The sequence below is a fragment of the Gasterosteus aculeatus genome, chromosome 9 (genome assembly GCF_964276395.1).
Source record: "Gasterosteus aculeatus chromosome 9, fGasAcu3.hap1.1, whole genome shotgun sequence".
Classification (NCBI taxonomy): domain Eukaryota; kingdom Metazoa; phylum Chordata; class Actinopteri; order Perciformes; family Gasterosteidae; genus Gasterosteus; species Gasterosteus aculeatus.
Genome location: NC_135696.1, coordinates 5061547 through 5085602, shown reverse-complemented (window position 1 = coordinate 5085602; position 24056 = coordinate 5061547). Strand labels below are relative to the sequence as shown.

At 42.3% G+C, this 24056-nt stretch overlaps 2 protein-coding genes across 5 annotated transcripts; one reads left to right on the top strand and one right to left on the bottom strand.

The window, feature by feature from the left end:
- The first annotated feature begins 170 nt into the window (after nt 1-170).
- On the top strand, nt 171-8199 carry LOC120825571 (uncharacterized). 2 transcript variants are annotated; one of them, XM_040187244.2, is made up of 11 exons: nt 171-512; nt 896-1041; nt 1138-1288; nt 2559-2936; nt 3521-3802; nt 3896-3919; nt 4027-4128; nt 4239-4269; nt 5164-5213; nt 5327-5361; nt 6599-8199. In XM_040187244.2, exons 1-11 carry the CDS (start codon nt 404-406, stop codon nt 6686-6688), a joined length of 1398 nt encoding a protein of 465 aa, XP_040043178.1. In that variant the 5' UTR covers nt 171-403; the 3' UTR covers nt 6689-8199. The 2 variants fall into 2 exon arrangements, with proteins under 2 accessions (XP_040043178.1, XP_040043179.1); XM_040187245.2 differs by having other exon boundaries at nt 367-512; nt 900-1041.
- A 6188-nt stretch (nt 8200-14387) lies between these two features.
- misp3 (MISP family member 3) lies at nt 14388-23865 on the bottom strand. Of its 3 annotated transcripts, none has more exons than XM_040187573.2 (4): nt 23698-23865; nt 18707-21048; nt 17196-17269; nt 14388-15437 (listed from the first exon to the last, which is right to left on the bottom strand). In XM_040187573.2, the coding sequence occupies exons 2-4, from the start codon at nt 20991-20993 to the stop codon at nt 15342-15344; spliced, it is 2457 nt and encodes an 818-aa protein (XP_040043507.1). In that variant the 5' UTR covers nt 20994-21048; nt 23698-23865; the 3' UTR covers nt 14388-15341. The 3 variants fall into 3 exon arrangements, with proteins under 3 accessions (XP_040043507.1, XP_077936368.1, XP_077936369.1); XM_078080242.1 differs by having other exon boundaries at nt 14388-15883; nt 23698-23842; XM_078080243.1 differs by lacking the exons at nt 14388-15437; nt 17196-17269 and adding an exon at nt 17750-17815 and having other exon boundaries at nt 23698-23833.
- Nucleotides 23866-24056: the final 191 nt, after the last annotated feature.

Below are 24056 nucleotides of genomic sequence, written 5' to 3'. Positions count from 1 at the left end.
AACATTTCAACCAAGGTTGAGTTTTACTCGGAGGCAATCTTCTATCTTTACACTAGATGGTGGCAAATTGTACTCGCCGCACCTTTTAGTATGACGCTCAACTAAATGATCACATAGTTACATTCCACCACTTATTATCAGGCACACGTGTGACATCCTGGCAGCGCTGCGTGACATGGGGGGGGTTCATTGTCTGAATCTCCGCTCACGCACACATTTTTCGATATATCTGAGTTATTTAGAAACAGGATCTGCATATCTTATTCTCAACATCATCAGACCAAAAAAGGAAGTGTGTTTACTGTTTGAACTTCCCCCAATCGCTCTGTCTTCAAGAGGATGTGATACATATTAAGGAAACAGAGAGAGAGGGAGTTAGAGGGAGGGAGAGGCCCGTGCTTGTATGTGCTTTCTTACACAATTCAGTCTTCTTCATGTGTCAAAGATGCAGGTTGTTTGTGGCGGACAATCCCTCTGGATATATCTGTTATTCACTTCTCTACAACTCTGGGGTAGGTGTCGTACCGGAGCTGTTTCTAAATGAGTTATATATTCATCGCTGAGATTTATTAATTTCTAACAACAACATATTTCCCACACAAGTATGTATATTTTCTGTTTGCTCTGCGGGTAAAATAAGAAGCGAAGAACTGCCATGTATCATCAAAACAAACAACCACGCTTTTTGTAAATTGACTAAATATTGGTGTTAGCCTCAATATCTCTCTTGTTGAATGTCATGTTTCATTGTTATTGGCACAATCCCCAGTCGGGTACAAAGGGAGCGTCACCGCATGCAGCAATCACAGTTGGGGCTTCACTGTTGTACTGACTCAACATGTGAGAAACTCAACTGTCTCTTGCTGCATGTGAAACCCTCTCCCTCTTCCTCTAGGAAGGCTTTCTGTTTCTACCTCCTCTCCTCTGCCACCGCCGACACTTCACATCGATTCAAGGTCAACGTGCTTCACGGTTCTGGCTTGCCGGACACCAATGGGCCACCGGGGGGATAAGTTCATGTTGTACCGGGACAAAAAGGAGGTATATGTTGTATTTTTGAGGATGTATCTTGTATCTTCTGCTTCCAATGGGACACAGGGGTTTTAATCTTCTCTGTGTGTTCATTTGTTTATTAAGGTGGACTCTCAAGAGCTGTCGTCCAGCGCTGAGGAGTTTCGGTTCACCGTGAGAATAAATGAGGGCAACCAACTGTTCTGCTGTCTCTACATGGAACAGGGTCGTACTTTCAGTCCTTTCAGTCCCTATCTGCATTTGGAAACCCCACAAGGTGAGTCCATGATTCGTTTTTTGATCTTTTCAAATGCATTTCCTGATGAAAATCTGGCATTGACTGATTCAAACCTCAGTTTCTTGACGGAGGCAGACTCTGATTCAGTATAGTAGCGGTAGTGGATCTCCTCTAGTCTCTTCCTGCTCGCTTTTCACTTCAGTTTGTGCAGTCACTCCGTTCAGTGCAGTGTTAATTTCTTCTACGAAAACTATGACAAAAAATGTTCGTTAACGACCTTTTTTCCATGACTAAGACGAGACGAAAACGATCTTAAAAAATAAAAACTATAACTAAATCTATTCTAACTTTCGTTAACGAGACAAGACGAAAATGTTGGTGGTTGACAAAGTCACAATACTTTTTTTTAACGGTCCGTTACAGGCTTCTCCAAACACGTCTAACATAATAAACTCATTGCAGGTTCTGAGGCCTCACGCATTTCAACTATAGTTCTATAGTATAGTAGCCACATCGTGAGAAGACGGTGTTAAACCGTCTTGTTCGTTCGTTACTAAGCATAATAGACGCGTGCACACACGTGTGAAATAATGTATTGCACCGATTGAAAGACGTTAAGGGGTCTCTTTAGTTGGGACAGTGGAAACAATAAAGGACCATGATGTTTCCGGTGGCCATGTCAAAAGCATTGCAAGTAAACAGACAAAGACAACAAAGTATTGCGTTTAGATCCCTGGTCCTCATGAAGTTGTTACACACTTGCCAATTTGTTAAATTGCCTTGCAAATAAATGCTTTGCTATTTGTTAAAATCCAAATCCTTTCATGTAATGATGTTTCACATGTCATTTGTATCAGCGGAGAAGGATTAAAATGACTAAATGTGACTAAAACTAAGACGAAGACTAAATCAAAAATAGCTGCCAAAATTACCACTGGTTCAGTGAGAGATTCGATATGTGGTATAACATAATAAACACTCCCTTCCTCTCCAACCCCCTAAACAACATGTTGCATGCAGGTGCTCTCTGCGGTGTCTCATTGTCCTCCGCTCTGTGGGTGTGTGCAGCGGTAGTTACATCCTGCGCTTCATATAGAAGCCACACACACACACACACACACAGACAGAAACATCAAACACAATGTGTGCATAGCCTCCACTGGTGACGGTTACAGAGGGAAGTGTGTCTGGTAGTGTGGCGAACCGAGGCTTCTTTTTTTTGCATAGTTGACATCACTGCTGTGTCAAAGGAGCAATGTTAAAGGCACACATGTGGAGATAGCTTCATGGGCCTCTCCCTTTCTTCCAGATGCTGCCCGCACTTGCTCGTTACCTCCTCCGGTGTTGTCCGTGCATCCCTCCACCGGTACAGCGGTAAAGCGTGGGGACACGCTGTCTTTCACATGCTCGGCCCCCGTCCCGTCCGGGTCTCACTCCCAGCCAAGCTACGACAAAATAACGCTGACCTTCTTCTTGCTGGGGGGCCCTGAGCGAACGGGGGCAACGTCTGTCGTCCTCAAGCCTCGATCCAGTCGGGGATCGAACCCTGAACCCCGGCCGGGGGTCTTCAGCGTGGGGCCGGTGAGCGGAGGAGAGCAGGGAGAGTATTCGTGCATTTACCAGATCACCAAAAGAGGATCGGTGGTTAATTCAACCGCCAGTAACGTGGTGCAAATCACTATTACAGGTGAGGATGTCCCACATACCTAACAGACCCCAACCCTCAGCATCCCTATTGTTCATCTAGTCGTTACATAGACATAGACTTTAAGTCTTTACTAAAAAGTTATATTTATAAACCTGCTTTGCATTATGTTCTTTTGATTTAATTCCTTCAAGTTAATCAATCAAATTGGTATTCTTTGTATTTAAAAAAAATGTTTGATTGTGATTATGTTTTCACACGTGTCTTTTTAATAACACACCTTTTAATGTAGTTTTACATTTTGGAATAATAATGTAATTAAACATAAGTCTTATTTTATGAATAACATTTGAATCGATTACCATATCAATGGGATAACATTTGCAATGTTTAATTTCAAACTAATAACTATAACTATGTTTTTTAGCTTTTAACAATGAATCCATCAATTGTTATGTTTTTAAAATCCCATAATATATTTTATTGGCTTTAATTGTTTCTTTTATCCCGATTACCCAAACATGTTCAATTTATTATCATATAAGACAAAGCCAGCAAATATTCACTTTTTAGAGGCTGGACATATTGTAAATTGTGGCTGATGTTTCATATGGTGTTGCTTTCAGACGCGTTGCCGGTCCCCATCCTCGTCCTTCAGCAGCAGACGGACGTGTGGCATCTGCTCTGCACAGGCTCGCCCTCCTATCCCGGCGCTGTGTTCTCCCTCTACCTGGCCGACTCTGAACTTCCCGTTGCAGCTCAACACGCCGCCTTGATCAACTATCAGGTCACCTTCCCAGTGCCTGTCCAGGACACCCCAGTGGCTTTTTACCAGTGCCAGTACGACGTCCGACTGGGAAGCCAATGGAATAAGTCAGGGCGCAGCCCCCCATTGGCTGTAACCAGAGGTGCAGATTCACGCTGGAGCTGTATGTGTGTGTGTGGTCTTATTGGAGCGTAATCTGACATGTGAATATTTAGTTATTTTCTCATCTTTACAGGGTTTCCCGCTCCATCACCAACAGGTAGAACTACAATAACATGTCTTTATTCTACGTGGATATTAATCTATTGGGAATTGTAAGTGGGAGGAGGTCAAAGAAAAGGAAATGAGTCAGTATCATGTCTTCAGATTCGTCTCGTGTGGACTGGCCTCTCGTGCTGGGCTCCTTCTCCGCTGGGGTGTTGTTTCTCGGCGTAGTGGCTCTCGTGGTCGTGGTTGCACACAGGAAAGGTATGACAAATAATCTCTACTTTCTCACATGATGCATTTGCAATGTCATGATAAACTTCCCTTATGTGAACTACCTTATTACATCCTCTCTTTCTTCTCTTTTTTCCAAGTCAAAGCAGCAGCCGAGGAAAAGAAGAGGAGGTATATTTAAGTCCACATTATTTTCAAAGGCCAAATTACTGTATCTGTCTGCAGTGATCTGCTGCTCTTGAAGGATTTTTTATTGCCAAGTATTATTTTACACATACAGGAAATTGTTCTCTGCATAAAACCGCCCCGCACAGTGGGAGCAGTGTGCTGCCGTAAAGGGGTTAGGGGTTCGGGTGTCTTGCTCAGGGACACGGGACATGGAGCAGCCGGGATTCAAACCGCCTACCCGGTGGTTCCCAGCGCACCCACTCTACTCCATGTGCCTTTTGGAAGAGCTTCTCATGGGTTCTTTGTGATATTATGGGTTCCATTAAAACACTTTTTTTTGTCCTATGAACCCCTTAAGTAAGAAAAAGTCTTGTCAAAGGCGTCGGTGTTTAAAGGGAGTGGCCACAATCCCGCCCGCACATCCCCATAGACGCTAGATGGTGAATTTAATTAACCATTAATTAACATGGTGCTGATGTAGGTTGTGACGCTGTCGATGAAGTAGTAGAAAAGGTTTCACTGTGCAGAAACTGGAAGGGCTCCAGATGAAACACTTCGAATAGAATTTGGTTCTCTGAGTCGGAAACTAAAAACTGTGTTCCTGTGAGGAAGAGCTGAAAACCCTTCCAGACGAATGTAGTTTAGTAAGCCCCTTTAGTTGTGATAGTGTATTAAGTTTAGACAGTTACATTGCTCAGTGAAGCAGCAAGTTGTTGCGTGGATCTCTCTGAAATTAATCTTTTTTCAGATTACAGTCTTGCCTCTTTGCAGCTCAGATTTGTTTTTATCTAACTGATTTTAATATAACTTTTTAAATGCATTATCGCATTGCAGAGTCTGTATTGTTTCCTAAAATATTGCTCTGTTGAACTTGTGTTGTGCTGTGCTGTGTTTCAGGCAGGAAGCCCAGTTCTGGACTAAAGTTCATGCCAAGGACCATGTTGTTGGTGAGTTTTACGACAATACAACTTGTTATTTGTTCCCTTTCAATTTCATTAGTACCGCTGTAACTGGCAGATATTCTGAAAAGAGCTTGTCTTTTTTCTTCTCTGTTTTACAGACCTCACACTCAGGCGAACAAGCTTTCCCACCCAGGTATTTATGAATCAATACTCAATCTCCATTTGAAAATCTTTTTAGAAACCACGATAAAGCAACGGTTGGCTTTTTGTCATTGTCAGAAAATCCTGTGAAAGAAACAAAACCAAAAATGCGTTATGACTTCTCTCAATACTCTGTGGCCTTCTGAGTCTGTGGCTTCCAGCCTCAAACCCAATGATTCCTACACAGGATATGGATCCAAACAGATAGACACGGCAGTTCTTGGCAAACAGTACTCAAACAGGAGTAAATAGTACATTTTTTTGGAGACAATTTCCAGCAATAGACAATTTCCAAACAGTGTTTGGATGCAATGTTGTTGTTAGTAGGGAGAGTCCATGAATGGCTTTGGTCTTTTCATAGAATTTGTTGACGTTATAAAAGCACAATATGACCAGATGGATCCCACTGTGCATGTTCCACTTTGCTACAGCAATTACTGACATAAAAACGATGCACATAGTGTGCAGTTTTTATTTCTGTTATTTCTGTGGCCTCTCCAGCACATATTTCCTATAGATTCTCTTTCACAAACAACTGTAAACTTCCCTGAACCCTTTAATGTAAACAAACACACACACATACACAGACACTCCTACATGCACACTGCCAATCAACAAACATACTGTCAACCACAGATATTCCTCGTTAGTTCCGTAGTGCAGTGCTCGCCTGTAATCAGCTGTAATCGCGTTCATTGATGAGCTCTGGTCAGAATGAAGATTCTCTCCAGGCTCTGGCTCCTCTCGCCGCTGTTACAGAAGAGACACTTTAGACGACAGGACTGGAGACTGTAGACTATCCTTGACCGTGGACTTTAAAAGCAATAAATCAAGAACAACAGCCTTTTTTCTCACACACAGAAAGAGAAACATAGCAAGTTATACCAACACAAATTGCATCCGTTCACTGACCTTCTACGTTGGCCCATTTACAATAGATAATAGATTTTAGGATAACCAGATTCCGTGTCCCATTGGATGCCCTTAAAAGGAGTAAACATGAGTGTGGGTCTGGAAATAGAAACTAATACATTATAATGTGACAACAGAGATAAAAGTGATACTTTATCGATTAATCAAGATAATATGATGTGCTAATTACAGATACCCAGAGAAACATGTTAGACAATGAACGCAATGGAGTGATAGGACATGACATTGTGGTGAGATTCTGAGTGTTGAAGCCATTACCTGGTTTATGTGTGTGTTTATTCATGTTTTACGTGTAGGAATGGGACAGTTTGGACTCGACTACTGAGACAGCCTCCAGATCTCCGCTGTGGAACTCACACTCCACATTCTCAGCCCCGGTGCATTAGAGATGTTTCTGTTCTTTAACTTCCTCTGGGTGTGTTTGTACCTTATTTACGTTTATTAATGTAGCATCGGCCCGGGGTACACCGCAGGACAGGAAGGTCTATTTCCTCAGGTCCTATTTCACGTATAGCAGTAGTGTTGTACAATTTGACAGGATGTGATGTTTCATGCTGCTGAGCCAGTGAATATACAGTCAGGCCCATGAATATTTGGACATTGACACAATTTTTGGCTCTGTACACCACCAGAATGGATTCAAAATGAAACAAGATGTGCTTTACGTGCCGACTTTCAGCTTTAATTTGAGGGTATTTACATTCAAATCAAGTGAAGGGTGCAGGAATCACAACAACGTGTATATGCGCCCCGTTTTTTAAGTGACAGATTTTGCTAATTGCAGATAATGTAACATGTATTGTGTGTAGTGAGGAAAAGCCTCCTCCTGACACTGCTGTAGTTCTGCTAAATAATCCCCAGAGGGCGCCGCTTGGACGCAAATTGAATTTCACGCACAGCACACAGTAATTTAAATAGTGCCGTTTATCTAGTTGATCTCCAGTGCCGTTTATCTAGTTGATCTCCAGTGCCGTTTATCTAGTTGATCTCCTGCCGCAATGCAACAGTCGCTCAAATGTGCAGCAGCTTACTTCTTACCTCTTAGTGTATCAGGTCGTTCTCTCTGCACATTGTGGGAGAATGTGCTGAGTCTTCAGTACTGTGTGAAAGTAAGACGGTAAAAGGACTCAGGAGAGAGAGAGAGACGCCTCTCACCTGTTTATGTGGGTTTAATGGAGGACATGCAGTAGATAAGAAAGAACTGTCTCTTTATGAGGACTGCTTTACATTTTACCGGCCTTTAAAATGACAAAGGGCTTTATATCAGTGGCAGAAATGGATTCAGGGGAAGGTTTGTCTTGATTTCTCTTTCATAAATGCAGCACGTTTATTTTTGGATTGCACAGTCTGCTTGATTCTTAATGCTTGAGTCAGTTGTGCTCTTTTCTCTGCCACACAGCAAAGATATACAGCTTCAGATTGTGTCCTTTTCGGCTGATTTCTTTAAATTCAGCCGAGGCTCCGGCGACGTGATGACTTTAAGAGGCCTCCCCACAGCAGACTGGCTACTGCGTGTGTGACACACGGAACCACGAGCCGGGTCGATGTTAATTTAAATGGGCCATCTCAAAACTCATAATTGCCCTTTTAACGCAACCCCATGCTGTGCCTGTAGGAGCGTGTGCAGACTGAACACGAAGGTGTGCGCTTTCATCTGAAGACTGGGGGGGGTTTTGGCAGATGCTTGTGGTTTATGATTTCAACCAGTTTATGAAGTTATGACCAGAGCAAACATTTAGCTTTGATACCATGTCTCACATGATTATCTCAAATGCAAACCCTGCGACCAGTTTTATTCTCACCACTTCAGCTCCAATTGTATTCTCTCTGACAGTGTTATTTTGTGAATAGTTCATTTTTCAAGGACATTTTTAAAAATAAAAGCATGTCAATCAAACACAACCTTATTGGACCCTCAATGTGCTTAAATCATGGACTGTATATGAGCAGAGTGGTCATTGGGACTGCAAATTTGATTCCTTGAGTTTGGTGTTTTAGCCATGTCTGCTTTTTGAAACCAGTGAACAGAGGTGACCATTGGGCAGAAGGAGTGGAGGAGAGACGGCGTACATAGCCCGTCAGCAACCTGTCAATCACAAGGTAGCCCCGCCCCCCAAAGGATACCCTGCTTCATGGCCCATTTTACTCTTAATGGAAACATAATTTAAATAAACCTCATGGTGAATTGAAAACGACCTTAAACTAGCGATCGAGACCGTTAACTAATGTTTACAATGTTTTGTAAGTAATAAATCAAGTGAGAAGTAGTTTTCATACAATCTGACTTCCTTTTGTAACCAGAGGAAAACATCACAGAAAATGGAGGTTTTAGGACACTGCCGCACTTTTCAGAATTGGATGGTGGCGCCTGGCTGAAATGTAGCTAAAAACATCAGATCCCAGCACGTTAAAGGATTGTTTCAGCACCGTGTCTACCAATGGGGCAGTTGACGACTGAACTGTGAGCGCTTAGGTTAGCTGTCAGCAAGCTAATGTTAGCTTTGCATTAACTAGTTTCTGTACTTAACTTTGGGATTTCCACATTCCACTAACTGTAACACAAGTTCTATACTGTCAACAAGTTGAATGCTTGCTGCTCACCTCATGTTAAACATACGGAGTGCCAAATCAATAAAGAATGATGAATTTCTTTTCTTCTCTGATGTGGGCGGGATGTGAATGTGCTCCGTGTCTATCTCCACCCACGGCTTGAGAATTACTTTGATAAAGGTGCACCCTATTTTTTCCACAGGTGGGAGGCTTAAAGAGACAGGCACTCTGATGAAGTGTTTCAGACAAAGGGGGACGACAGAAAGTGTTTAGAGAGAGGGTGTTGTTGTATTCAGAAATGAAGAAACGCTGGACGGACAGAGGTCATCGCAGATCAAAAGGTTAAATCAAATGTATTTAATTAAAGAGATGGTGTTGTGGAACATCACAGCTGAGGAGCCGCTGGTCTCAGCAACCAACAGGCCCCAGGTCAGTCCTTTTGACCATCCCTAGTGCCCATTTGTCGCCTCCACCAGTGAACTTGAGAACAATGGTTCCTACAGGTATTTATAACAATGCTTAAAGGTGTGAAAGTTAGTGTACACACCTCTGGGAGTGGTCTTCTGGTGAGTTCAATGTAACTCGATTTCGAATGGCCCTTGGTCAATATCAGTTGTTGTGCAAGTATTACATGCATGCATTCCAGTTGATTACATTACATCAAATACTATTAATAACTACATTGGTATTATTCTATTACAGTTTCCGAATTACAGTGGCTTTACAACATTGTCATTACTTTATTGGTTACACAGTTTTAGAATAATGGCTGTATTCTGGTGTACATTATATGCATTTTAATTAATTTTATGAACCGGGTCGTATATTTGTTGGAATTCATAAAGCATTCCAAGTATTGTTCTTCGAATCTTTATTCCAACTTCTTCTTCTTCTTCTTCTTCTATTTGTGTGGACACAAGTCTCACCTATTTTATGAAAAAAACTGCTTGTTGATATCTATTCTACTTTTTTCATAATCACTGATTATGTTTCACTAGTTCTTCGCCCCGCTCCGAGTTTTACATGAGTGTGTATTTGTAGTACACACGGACATTCGTGACACCCAGGCGTGCGTTAGTTTTAAGAAAATCTTTTTCTTATTCCTCCGTGAACACAGGTAAGAAGTGCGCATCAGCGCCAAGATACAGGTACACTCTTTGTCCGCTCTATCTTCTTCTTTCTCTTTTCCTTACTTTTTTCCAAGCGCGCGAAAACATCTCCCCGTTGTCTCTAAACAAGGACCACTTAGGTGACCTCAGTGCCTGTTCACTTACCAACACATATACATACTATTGCTTTGCAAAAGAACCTATGCAAGTTTAATCAACAAATAATTAGAAAATCAAATACATAAATAATGGAATATAGGGGGGTGTCCATATCATATCCATCCTGGGGACCCCACATATTGCGTTTCTTAGAGTGAGACCTCGAGGGCTAGAGTGTGGAGCAGCGTCAGAATCTGGTTAAAAAAATATGGAACTTCTGTCCTCAGAGCCAAAGTATACACTTTTGAGGCTTAATTTCTCTGGATTAATGATGGCATGGTTGTGCTGATTGGTTCATGGAATCCCAGAGTTTTTTAGTTTTGGCTTCCGGAGTGTTAAAGTGACACAACCTCTGCCAAAAGCCCCATAGGCTCCAATAGAAATCTGGCGACATATTTCAAAAAAACTCCAGAAGGTACACGTTTTGTAAACTGCGACAGGAGCCGTATTTATTACCGGACAGACATAAAAACCACATCCATGCGTTCGGTAGAGTCTTGGGTCTCGTAAAAACGTCCTATTTTTAGACAGCTGTTATAGTTTTGTGCTAAAGGACACTTGTTTGAGGTGTGGAATCTGTGTAACTCTCTGTCCTGTCTCTGCCCTGTTCAGCAGCTTGTTAATGAACCCAGGTGCGCCGTTGCCGTGGATACTCACACACACGCTGCGGTATCTCTGTCTAAGACTCACAGCTGCTCCTATTACCTGATTAGTGGAGTCACATGATGCAGCTATGCTTTCTGTCAACAGACCAACATGATAAAGACACTTGCCCTCCCTCCCCCCTCCACCCTGACCTCTTCTCACTGTTAATCACTCACTCAGTCAGACTGTCTAATTGTCCTCCTCTCTCTCTTCCTCACCACCCCTCCCTTCCTCACCCTCCCTCCCTACACCCCCCCACCCCACCCAATCCAATCCAATCCAATCCAAATAAAAGCCCCATGGAGGGAATTCTTACTGTAATGTTTGTGATGAATCCTATCAATTAATAACTTCTTAGTTTGAATAACAAACATTCTGTCTCCCAAGCCCCCCTCACCCAATTCCATCATGTCAAAATAAAAGCCTCAATGATTATCTGTACCTTAACCATGAAGCTCAGAATGAAGCAGTTTCGTTGAAATACATATTGCTCTTTCAAATACCACTACAACCACTAAGAATATTACTAGTACTTCTAGTAGTACTACAACTGATACTTCTACTACCATACTACTAGTATTTCTACTGCTATTAATACTAAAACTACTACTAATGTTATTGCAAATACTACTATGGCTAATAGTATTAGTATTACAGTTGTTTCTACTGCTATTGATACTAAACCGACTTCTACTGCTGGTACTACTAATACCCCAATTACAATTATAACTAATACTACTATTAATATTACTACAAACAATTTGAAACCTTTTTATTCATCTCAGCTTTTGTTATTTCTGTATTTTTTTAAATTCATTTAAGCTCCAGCAACTGTATTTTTTAGAAATTCTATTTAAATTCACCTTCCCCACTTCCTGTATTTTCAGCAGTTTTTAAAAATAATTTCAGCTTTTCGTATGCCTGTATTAACAGCAATGTTTTAATATTCATTTCTGTATTTCTTTTGCAATATTTCACATTTATTTCAGTTGTTTTCATTTGTACTTTTTCAGCAACTCTATTGAAATTCCATGCAGCTTCTCCCATTTCTGTATTTTCAGCAATTTCAAATTCATTTCAGCTTTTCTAATATCTGTAATTTCAGCAAATTTTTCAAATTCCCTTCAACTTTCTGTAATTTCAGCAATTTTTTAAAATTCATTTCAGCTTTCAGCTTTTTGCATTCCAACGCATTTTCAGCAGGAAAAGCATTTTCTAGTTGTTTCTAATATCCTATAGTGTGAAATAAACATGAGGTTTTTGGACACAGGGAAACATGTGTGAACATGTGCGATTAGAAACCCTCGGCTTTTGAACATCAAAGAAACACAACACGCACACATGTAGAGCATTATGATACATGTGTGGAAAATGATCTGTAAGAATGTATGTAGACCATATGTGTGTATTCTATCAACACACATATGGTCTTTCTCATTTCCCAATTTGTACATCCTCGCTTCCTTTCCTCACCTCCTCCCCTAGCACAGACAATAGTAGATGCGAGCGGAGGAGGACACTGTTACCCTGTAACCATCATTTTGAAGCAGTAACAGTGTAATATGATGCAAGGCTCAGCTGCAACGGCTGTCTGGGGCTTTGTTATACTGTTGTATTGCACAATCACTGTCTGATGAGCATAACAGTGTAAATTCACTATTCCGTCAATTCAGATTGTGGCCTAATGTGAAAAGAATGTCATGCACCTTAATTTGACAGGCACTGTAGTGTAAGTGTCAAGGGCGACGGTGGTGCATGGAGTAGAGCGCCGGGGACCACAAGGATGGCGGTTTGAACCCCGGTTGCTCCATGTCCCATGTTGAAATGTCCCTGAGCAACACGCCCAACCCCTAAATGCTCCCTGGGCGCCTTTACGGCAGCACACTGCACAAAGTCGCTTTGGATAAAAGCCTCAGCTAAATGACATGTAATACTACTAACTATTATATAAATAATATATATATACACGACAAATATAGTGTGACATTTGATTGAGTGATAGTGTAACACACAGATATTTGGTCTTTTCAGCAGTTTGGACTTGTAAACATTGTGTCAGCATTCCAGCTATTCCATTGGGGGTGAATTACATTCAAGATAAAAGCATGATAACAGGGTAAGGTATCATTATGGAATGTGGTCAGATCAGAGCCTTAGGAAGAGATACACAAGCTGTCATCATAACTACACAATTGTTAAATTGTTTTTTGTAGCACATATATTACGGTATGTTTAACACCACAATTCAATCTCTCCTGCTTTCAAATTGTTGCAGCTACAAGTGAGATAATTCACACTTCTCTGCCCTCTTGGTAGTCACGGCATTCACATATTCTTTACACGAAATGTAACGGATGTGGTCCAATGTTGTGAGTCAAAAATCCCGGGAGAAAACAGCGGGGAACCTCACACGCAACCAGGCCGCAAGAAACCAAACTGACAAAACAAGAAAGAGAAGAAGACGAACCCACAGAGGACAAAGGCACTGCGGCAGCATCTGTGGGGACGGACTAATGGGGAAGGGCAGCAGGTGAGCTCAGGTATCTGCAGCGCTAACGAGCAGCAGGTGAAACTAATCAGGCCGAGGCAGACGCTCAAATGTGGCGGGAAAACACAAATAGGAGAGAAGGGAAGTGATCAAACAGGAGAATAGGAAAAATAAAACAGGAAACACTAATGAGTGACTTGAAACAAACAAAACTTACCTGAGGCACATTAGGACAATATTTTTTATTTATACTTGGCAAATCAGGGTAACTGGAAGTGCAGTTTACCATGAAGAATCTTAAACAACTGACTTTTAAAAATCTTTAACAAGTGACTTATAAAAATAAAAAATAATAATTTCAAGCAATGCAGTGAAGCATCACAAGCATTTCTCCTGAAAATGTAACAAGAAAAAGTACTCAAACACGTGGATGTACCTTAAATTAAACATAACAGTGTTTGAGTGAGTTACATTCCACCACTGTGAGTCTGTCTTCAAGCACACAATAGACACACACTGCTTTGAGGCACACAAAAAAAAGTATCATACATCCATGACAATTAATCTAAAACCCACAGAAACGTGTGCCCGTACACACACACACACACACACACACACACACACACACACACACACATTCCCTTGACATCATACTTTTGTCCCCTTAACAAAGAGGCATTAAAAGAGCGCCGGCTGTATGTAACTCTGACATCACTCAAAGCCATGAAACCAAAACTCTCAGTTTTTTTACTCAGCGCCAAGCTTTTAGTCTTGTTGGGGGGGGTTTGTTAGCACCCGAATTGTTTTTCGGGTGTGTTCACCCACTGCACACACGGGGCCATCGTACGCCGCAGGTTGGTAGTGACGGTGCCAATGGTTCAAAACGGCAGCAACGTGGCTCCAATATGGACTTAAGCACACCTTGAAGGGACAAGTGTGCCACGTGACGCTTTCTTTTCCGTTTTCGAGGCTGCGTTAATGTGAGCCGGATTACAAACAAATAAAAACATGCCTGTGAAGATTATGTTCCATAACAGAGCCCTCTAAATCCCACCCACTCTTCCTTTAGTTAGTTTATTTCATGCGCCTGTGCTGCATTAGTTAAATCACACTCAATCAATTAAGGAGACAAGCTTAATCATGTGGATCAGGTTTTACTCAAAAATACTTACATAATGCTTAATTTAAAAAAAAGTCTAAACAATGGAGCAGCTATTATTTGAATATTATTTGCCTCTAAAATCCTTCTTCAAGAAGGTGCTTTAATACGCTAATCTAGCTTTCACTGGGGATGCGTGAAACATAATAAAAGAAGCAGTCATTCATGGATACAAATTGTGCAATAATTCAGATCGTTGGCCTACATCCACCAAGTTACTGGATTAAAAGAAACACAAGAACACTGAGTTTAATTATTTCTGTGAAGCCGGTCATATTTTAGCAAGTGTTACACTGAAATCAATCATGCAGAAAGGTGATTATAAGTCCCTTCCCCTTCGAATACATAAATGGGGTTTAATTGCTTCAACTTCAGTAACAGACTGAGATACACAAAGGTGGGGTTTATTACATTGTATGGGACCACGGTAGATTGTACAGGTGCAATAAACTAGCAACTATGTGTCATAAAATTGGCAATAACACATTTTTTCTCAAGCAGGAAATTGTTTCAACAAATGAGTAAAATGGTAAAGAACTTCATTAGAGTTTGAAAATTCTCAATATATTTGCATTTCTACTATTTTCTTTGCCTTTTTACATTGGTAATCTTGGAGTTTTCCAGCACCAGAAGCAAACCAACGGTTTATTTATCAATATGCAGCCCTCCTTCTCCCCAACCGCCCTGGTAAAGGAATCTTCAGGGTTTTTCGTCCACCACCAATCCTTTTCCTCGCTCCCAATCCTCCTGACCTCATTTGTGGCCTCAATCCTCAACCTCTTTCTTGCTCTTTCCTCCTCTAGTATTCTCCCTCTTTCCAGACACTGATCTTCTTTTTTTCTGTGACAGTCTTTCAGCTCTCCACTTAAAAATAAACTACGGGTCTCGGTTGAACCTTCCTCCCCACTTTTCGGTCCATCAGCGGTTCTTCAGTTGTCTTCCATGTTGTGTTCGCTGACTAGGCCCGACTCCCAGCGTTGCACAAGAGGGCTCTTCTGTCTCGGGGTCCGAGGACTCTGTGGGAACTGGGTGAGAGAAGACGGGAGCAGAGGACAGCGGGAGCGAGCGGTAATTTGGAAGCAAGAGATGACGAAAACAGGATGAAAGCAAGTGCAGAAAAAGGAAATTAAGAGCAGAAACATCAGATATGTCAACCAACACGGCATAAATGAATTTCCTCTACGATATCTTGGATGAGCATTATTATTATTATTATGAGACAGAAGGAGGTTAATACGCTTGTGATCCAACACGGTGTTTGGTGTGACTCTACAACTCTGGCAATTTTCTGCTGCAATCCTGCGTTTATTCCTGAGTCTAATCAGGAACCTGGTCTAAGGAGAAAGCAGATAACCAACTAGCAGATAGAGAGGGAGGGAGACACTTGTGAGTGCTGGAGAGGAAACAGATCAAAACGCAGCTAACACCGAACCGTCAAACTGAAGCTGAAACCCAGCGTATCAACGCCAAACTGAATTAAAGGATAGCAAAGTTTCAAAGAGAAGCACACAAGGCAGGTTCAAGGAAATTAAGGGGATTGTCCATTAACTTTTCTCTTTCACCAGTATTGACTACATAAACACCCTAAACACACACATTCCCGCCCACACTCACCTCACAAGCTCTCCCTGCTTCTCTCTCTCAGATCTGTTTCCGTCTTCCTTTATCTATGAGGATACGCTTATTAGTGTGTTCAGTCAGTTATCAGATGTTTGTGGCCCATGTGAGGTTGAATATGAGGCTGACATCCTCCTGAGCATCAGCTTCATGTCAGTTATGTCTGGGTCTGGCTACACAACCTATTGTATGTAGGCTACATGGTTAGGATTATGATATCAAGCTAGCGATTGATGCTAGTGCTAGGCTAGGCTGGTGTTTAGCGAATAAACTCAAATCAGTCGAGTTGTGAGCTGTAGGGAGGGAGATTGGGAACTTGTATGTTCATTATAACCTCATTAAGAAACGTCTGATCATCTAATCTTGCTCTGTAAGTTATGCTGTATCTTCTCAACGTGAACATCATGATGCCATGTCAATTACCTGATGACACCAGTTAGCCAGTCTATGACAGTAGATGTCCATTTGTTAAACATTAAATATCCAATTTATTTTATTTTATTTAAAAGGAAAGTATTATTATGTTATACATTGTACAGTTGGCCAAGAAGAAGAAAAATCAACATGGAAAGATGGAACCAAGGCTGTGTCTACTTTAGGCTCTTTACCTGTGTACAGCTACTTTCCAAATTTTGCTTTAATAGTACACATAGGCCCTAATGTGTTGTGTGTACATTATACAGCCCAAACCTGAATGCTCTGCTACAACAAATTGTGAGAAAATGGAAAATATTTCCTACATTTTGAATACAAAATACATGTATTGTAATTTGATACATTTTCTGGCACCAGTATATTTTGCATTTCATTTTAATACATTTATTTAAGAGGTATTTTGTATCTAGATTTATTTTGATGTATTTTTGTCTCTGTATCTCTGCTTCCTATGAACTGCTAGAGAATCTTTATGATTGTGGAACCTGATATCCGTTGCATTTCAACGAGACTGAGGAGGGTGATTTGCCTACATTTTCATGTCCTCTAGGTGCACCAGATAGGTATGGTTGGAACTTCATCCAGCAAAAAAAGAAAAGAAATCGAAAGTATAAAATGTCACTCTGTGGTCGAATGTTCAGAACTGTTATAGCCATGTTATAACCCACGCACTGTTACAACCCACCGTAATGTTTAAATTTAATTGCATTAAATTACCAACGCTGACTCACCTCTGGCTGGTCAATCCTCTCCTCTTTAGGCTGACCTGGAGGCCACAGCCCCAACTTGCCAACTGACTGGCGTCCTGCAGGAGAGAGAGAGAGAGAGAGAGAGAGAGAGAGAGAGAGAGAGAGAGAGAGAGAGAGAGAGAGAGAGAGAGAGAGAGAGAATTCATTAAAACATGGCGAGCAAGAGTTTGCATCAGAATAGCAATCAGGCAAAGGTTGTCTTTCTGTGCTCTAAACTGTGAGAAACGAAGCCCTGAAGCAAATTAATTAGTCAACATGAAGAAGTGGAGTGAAGTGAAGAAGGAATAATGCTGCTTTTACGTGCAATCAGGCGGAATGACAACACATTCTGGACATGCAGGTTAAACAGAAAGCCCAAAAGAATGGTAGTACGGCAAAATGAAACATATTTTGCTCTGGTGACGGAATGAAATATATGTGTTTACCATTTTATGTAAATATTCTATAAATACATGCGATACTCAGTTATTTTATTTATTATATACTATTCTATCGACGTATCATCCAGTGTAAATTCTCATTGCTGGAATTATCTGCCGGTGTCACCATATTTGACCATCCTGCTATCCTTCATCATGTTCGTTTTTCTGTCTACCTTCTACCTGATTCCACATGAATGCAGCATGGAGGGAAAGAAATATGAACGTTACCTTGAAGAACGAGAAACTGGAAGTAGTCACCGGAAACAAAAGATTATGAAAATAGGAGGCATGACTCATTGTCTGTAATTCAATTATTCATTAACCCACACTGAGTCACGGTCATTCAGGTACCGTGCGAGCACACCACGGCCTGATTGATGTGTCCAACAGAAACCCATGACAGCTGGGGACAATTTTATTCATGTAGAGTCACGTTTGTTACAAACACAGGACTTTCACCAAGTCAAGAGCTGTTTGTGTCCCAATTGAAACCTGGAGTCATCGTGTTTTACCAAACCTAAGTCATGTTGGTGCTTTTCTGCTCTGTTTCAATTTGCATTCAATTCAATTTAATACACATTTTTAAGACTGCAACACAAATGCGGGAGAAAATACTATTCCCTCAAAACTTCATTCAGAATGCAGCTCGGTTGTGTGTGGGGGCACTTTTGTAGGACACAAGGTTAATATACATGTATCAATTACGCAGTATCCCCAACATGAAACCTGGTTGAGAATCGCTGCTATACAGTTTAGCGCACACAATGGCAGCAGGCTGTGTTGGAAACAACGTATTTCACTTTTTGCTCTTGTTGTCAAAGCTCTCGATATCACTATAGGAACTACAATAAAACAAAGTTGTCTTCACTTTTTGAATTCTTCATCTGAAATTGGACAATCCAATGCTGATTTTGAAAGATGTTTAGTGGTTTTCCAATGACCAGGAGCAAAAATGAAATAATGTGAAATAAAGACATGAAAATGATGCTCAATTCAAGCATCCCAGCACACAAACACATTTGCCATGTGGGTTCAGCCCGGCACACACACACACTCACTCCAAACACCAACCTGCTGTGTGTCTAGTTCCCCCTCTGGATGACGACGCAGGTAAGTCAGGAAAAGCCAGACCATTCAGTGACGAAGAGGTTGACAACGTGGGGACTGGCGTGCTTCTTCCTTCCTTCTCTCCTGTGCCCCCATACAGACTGGCCCTCTGGTTGTGAAGCTCCTTTTCTCTCTCTTGAGTCTCCCGGATGTCTTGCTCTACTTTGACCAAATTTGTTGAGGAGCGCAGCTTGAAGAAGGGATTCTCCTTGGGTTCCTCCTCATCCTCCTCCTCCTCCTGCTGCTCGCTCATTTTAATCCTACCCCGTCCTCCTGTCCTAGAAGATGAGACGCTCGGACGCCCAGAGTTGACTACAGTGACGGGCCCTGCCTCCAGTTTGGCGTGGCAGAGCTTCTGTGCTGGAACACTGATATTGCTTTCTAGGATGATGACTTTACAGGCCATGCCCTCAGATGACCCTGGTCCTCTGGGAGTCCTAGCGGGGTCACCACCTCCCATGACTGAGCTCGTGCTCTGAGTGGGCAAATATGACCCTCCTATGGTGGATGCCTGCGATGAGATGTCCTCCTGGTTCTCCAGGGTTGAAACGTCACTGGCAGAGGACCAGGACGTGGGCTTACTCTGGGCTGACACACTCAAAGTTGAGTCACTGGGTTTCTGAAAGGCCTCGAAAATCTGTTTCCTCTCTTTGATTTGGCGGACTGTGCCTTTGTCATAGAAGCCTTGAACTTTGCCCAGCTTGACCAGATCCTGCTCCCTCTCGGCTTCCTCGTGTATCTCTTGCTCCATCTTTTTGCCCGCTAACTGCCTGTCTTTGCAGTGACTCCTCTCAGACTTAGTTACGGACTGGCAGAGAATAGTTTTTCTTAAAGGGATCTCTACATACTCTGGCGAGGTGGGTGGATTCGGAAGCCCTCTGGATCTCCTCAGACTGTGTTCACGTTCTACGGCCCGCCGCATCTCCCTCTCGATGGGGGTCTCTTTGGGCGCAGCAGCTGGATAGGCCGTGGAAATGGTGGTGCCCTCCAAGGTGCTGCATGGGGAGAAGTCCGCTGAAACTCCACTATCGCTCTGGCTATCATCACACGAGTCAGTCTCCATCCTGCTGTGTTTAGCAGGCACGCAGCAGCAGCGTTTATCTATCTCAATCTTTTGCTTCTCGACGGTTTTGGAATTTTTTGGCCGTTCTCGGACGCGTTGCCGCTCAACAGTCTTGATCTGCGCTCCCTCTCCACCTGTCTGCGTGCCTCCTCTCAGTGTGCGGTCCCCCGCCCTGCTGCGCTTTTCTCTCACAGCGACCGCAAAACCAGACCCCGCCCCACCCCGATCAGACAGCTCCATGACAACAGTAGACAAAGGTGAGGCGCTCTTGCAGAGCACCTGTTGTGCAGCTTCCTGGTTTACTCCCCTGGGGGTAAGCTCCCTTTGGCTCTGGGGCAACAGCTCCCCCTGCGGTTTGGCTGACAAAAATGCAGGGAAGGTTGACGTTGGGTCTTGTTCAGTGGAAACTGATGTATTGGGAGAATGTGAAGGGTGGAAAGGCTTGCCCTCTGCGTCTAGTGTTGTGATTGATGCTCCATTGATTCTGGCAAAGGGAGGAGAATGAGCTGCTGAATTTGATTCAGGAGCTACAGCCGACATCTTATCTTCAGGTTCACTACAGTCAAAACCATCCGGTAAGAAGTTCGGCTGTGTGTCATTCTCCTCTGTAGTCGTCTCCTCCGATAATGCATCTAACTCTGTATTTGCGGGCTTAGAGAGAAGAGGTGGCCGTTCAAGACTATTTTGTCCATCGGGAGACGAAAGGTCCTCTGTTGGGTCCAACATAAATTCATCCAGCTCCCTCACCAGGGTGGAAAGACTCTCTTTCTCAAAGCATTCCTCCATGGATGAAGCACCGAGGGGAGGAGTCGGGAAAGCAGCTTTGCGTGAATCAACTGACTTCTCCTCTTGAGCCCGGGATTTTTCATCTAATACTGTCCCCATCCCTGGTGTCTCTGTGGGGATGCAGCTACTAATTCTTGTATGTTCCAGATTTTCCGATGTGGTTTCATCGCATGTTTTGGTTCCTAGTAGCGCTTGGTTGCTGCCCAGTGTTTGGTCTTGAGCTCCTAGCTCTAGGGCGTCGATGTCCTCTTCGGGTTGTGCCCTTGGAGCATCTTTATCTTGCAGAGTGGAGTTGTGGCTCAGGGTTGCACTCTCTTTGCCTTGCGGCCACAGCTCCTCGACCCACTCGTCCAGCGCGTTGACTCGACCCTGCTCCTGCCATTCCACTGGCTTTGTTGCCATGGTGTCTGATGATGTAAAAACCCCTTGCCAGATATTCTGCTTCCAGTCAGTCGGTCTGAGTGAAAGCGGAGAAACACAGAAGGAAAAGAGGAAACAATAGAGTGATTACCAGCGTTCAACAACTCACATGGTGTTGTGGAAATTGAAATAATGTTATGTCTGAGTTGACAGCGAGTTTCTGAACTTTTGAGGTGATATGTAGTGTTTTAGCATAAACAGATGTCCAAGATGATTTAAATGATTTGCTGTGGTATTCCCACACAAGGGACTCGTTGTACGGTATTTACAGTTTGTGGAATAGTTTTAAAACCATAAATTCCATAAATTCCATATTTTTATTTCTTTTTTCAAACCTCATTCAACCTGTTGTCCAACCCTGTAGCTAGAACTGAAGAAAGAAAGTGAAAGTCATGAGCTTGGTCTGTAAGGTGCTAAATCTTTCTGCAGAACATTCACCTTTCTTTTAATCTTCTTACGGCTGGACAAAGGGGCTCAGTGTACACACACATACACAAACTGAAATAACAATAGGATTGTCCGCAGGGTTTACTGAATGAAAGGAGGGGTTTGCTCCTCTCTTTTTAATATACACACACTGTCCCTCTGTTATTTCAATATTGCTTTTGGCTCAATAGTATGCCCTCGTCACACCTCTCTTGTGCACACACACAACCCCTCTGTGCTCTTCTTTTGCATCCTGACAAACCAATCAAATTCTCCTCCATGTTGATTCTCTCCAAGCAACTCTGGCAGGACTCCAACTCTTTGATTGGTCGTTTAGGGGAACGTGGATCAGAGCGCTGGCCATGATTAGTCAGTGATGATCCACTGGGACGGATGGACAGATACAATAGATAGATGGTCAGATGGATGATGGATGTAAAGATAACAAGGACTGGCAGCGTGACACGGCAGGACTAATGGGAATCTCTGTAGTGACAATGATGGCAGAGCACAGTCCCCACGGCTGAACACAGCGGCCTAATGGTGGTAAATCAGTATGAGAGCAGTCATGACAGCTATGACAGTCACTGTAGAGCCAACAATGGGGAGTTTTGGGAACCATTCACCAGCTGCATATCATCACTGGCTTTGGGCTGCCAGTTGGTACAATTGTGTTGTCTATCATTCCACCATTATGTTCCAATGTAAAATTGTCAATACGGTGTCCTACACTTTACACAACAATGGTGCTAACTGTAATTATATGGTCATTTTTGGTTCATGCTAGAACTATTTATAAAGCTTCCACCCGAAAAGGCCAGGGCTGATCATGTTGCAGCAAGCCAACAACAATCATGGTTCATAGTCACAGTTTTTGGGGTTGTTTGGGTGTTTTCTTTTAACATCCATGCTTTCAAAAATGCTCCAAGAAATATTTCTTTGGAAGAAAAGGGGTTTTAATGTAATCTTTGGTCTCACAAACAGTCCTTGAAAAACCCTTTCTGAGTTCTTCCTTTTTTTAAAGTTTATGTTTATATTATGAACAAACAGTATATTGAAGTAGGCATTGAATGTGACCATGACTTCAATCAGTACCCATTGTGAAATGCATCTTCGATATCTTCATACTGGCTGTTTAATCACAGGATGTGACTGAGGAGAGAATGGGATAGTTGGCATTCCCAAAGAGTAATCACTGTGTCTAAATGCCACTCAATAATTGCATCTGTTTTGTGCATACTGCACCTGTACTGATTGTAGACACAGAAAATAACTGGGCTATAAACAGTCAGGTATTAATTGGGGTGGATTACTTCCGGCCCTGCTAAAAAATAGACCGCCTGTTGACAGAGACAACGAATTTCATGAAGGTAACATATTGTAATTTGTTGACTGAGAACGAGGAGCTACATTTATTTTGAAACGCAGTGTGAAAGCAAGCGTTTTGTCACAATGAGAAGGTACTTATTGTGATCAATTTAAATCTTAAATCTATTGCAAATATCTGCTTGAACAGTTTATTCCCTCAAACCCGCTGATTCTGTTAAAAATCCTGCTGAAAACAAACAAGCTCAAATCAATTAATACAACAATCCTGCAACACTACAGCATATAAACAATCCTCTCATTTATATTGTGGTACGGGAATGACATCCGACTACTATCTGGCATCCCCTAATGAGATATTCTCCCTATGAACATTTCCTGCGACATCTAATATGGCATGCTGTTCGGTTTCATTTTGTAAGAGGCTCAGAATATAACGGTTCTTCAACTCTCTCTTTGGGTAACTGAGGTTGCAAGTGATTGTGGATTAGAACTCCCTTAACACACTTATGTTTTGCTCATTATCTACAAAGAGGGCGCACTTTATCAAAAGAACAGCCAAACCATGATCATCATTAAAAATACATCTGCAACGGGCCTGGCAAATAAACTTACACTCCTTTCTGGGGTCAGCAGTGTCCTAAGGTACTTTAAGATCTGAGGGTATTAGACAAAAATGCAAATTAATTGAAAATAAATGCAGCCAACTTCATCCCTAATTAGAACCACTTCTGCTGCTGTTTAATGGTTGCTGACATAGTTATTTGCGAATTTTACAGTCACTTACTTTGATATGCTTTTAGTCACCGAGGCAACACCAGTGAAAGCTGGTCTCTACAAGCTCGGCTGCTAAGAACATTTTTGTTACGCAGTTGTTTTCTATTGTAGAAATCATTCACCAATCATTTATAATACAGCTTACAGTTCAACATACCTGTCAATTAAATGCTTTGAAGATGCCCTCCGACAGACACTGAGACACACACTTTGTCTTGTTTTGGGTCACTCTCACAGCTCTGCAGCCTCGCTGCCTGTATCTCCTCCCTCCAGCACACTCAGCGGACCAATTGCACTCGCACGACTTGCATAAGAAGCTCACTGTAGCAAACATTCCCTAACACAATAAGTACACACGAATGAGCATGTGTGCAAACGCACAGGCTTGAGCTCTCCCTATTGTTGTGGATTGGAATATATATATAGCACTAATCCAATTAGTGAACACGCATTCATTATTGAACCATGCAACGGGAGTGAAGAATTTCCTGAAGGGATAAGCGGGTGATCATGTCA

Coding starts and splice junctions, on each gene's coding strand:
- LOC120825571 (XM_040187244.2), top strand. CDS start 404: ATGTGCTTTCTTACACAATTCAGTCTTCTTCATGTGTCAAAGATGCAG. Junction 3,803..3,895: donor CCCATTGGCTGTAACCAGAG/GTGCAGATTCAC, acceptor TCATCTTTACAG/GGTTTCCCGCTCCATCACCA. Junction 4,129..4,238: donor CGTGGTTGCACACAGGAAAG/GTATGACAAATA, acceptor CTTTTTTCCAAG/TCAAAGCAGCAGCCGAGGAA.
- misp3 (XM_040187573.2), bottom strand. CDS start 20,993: ATGGCAACAAAGCCAGTGGAATGGCAGGAGCAGGGTCGAGTCAACGCG. Junction 17,270..18,706: donor GGGAACTAGACACACAGCAG/GTTGGTGTTTGG, acceptor TCTCTCCTGCAG/GACGCCAGTCAGTTGGCAAG. Junction 15,438..17,195: donor AGAGGATTGACCAGCCAGAG/GTGAGTCAGCGT, acceptor TCTCTCACCCAG/TTCCCACAGAGTCCTCGGAC.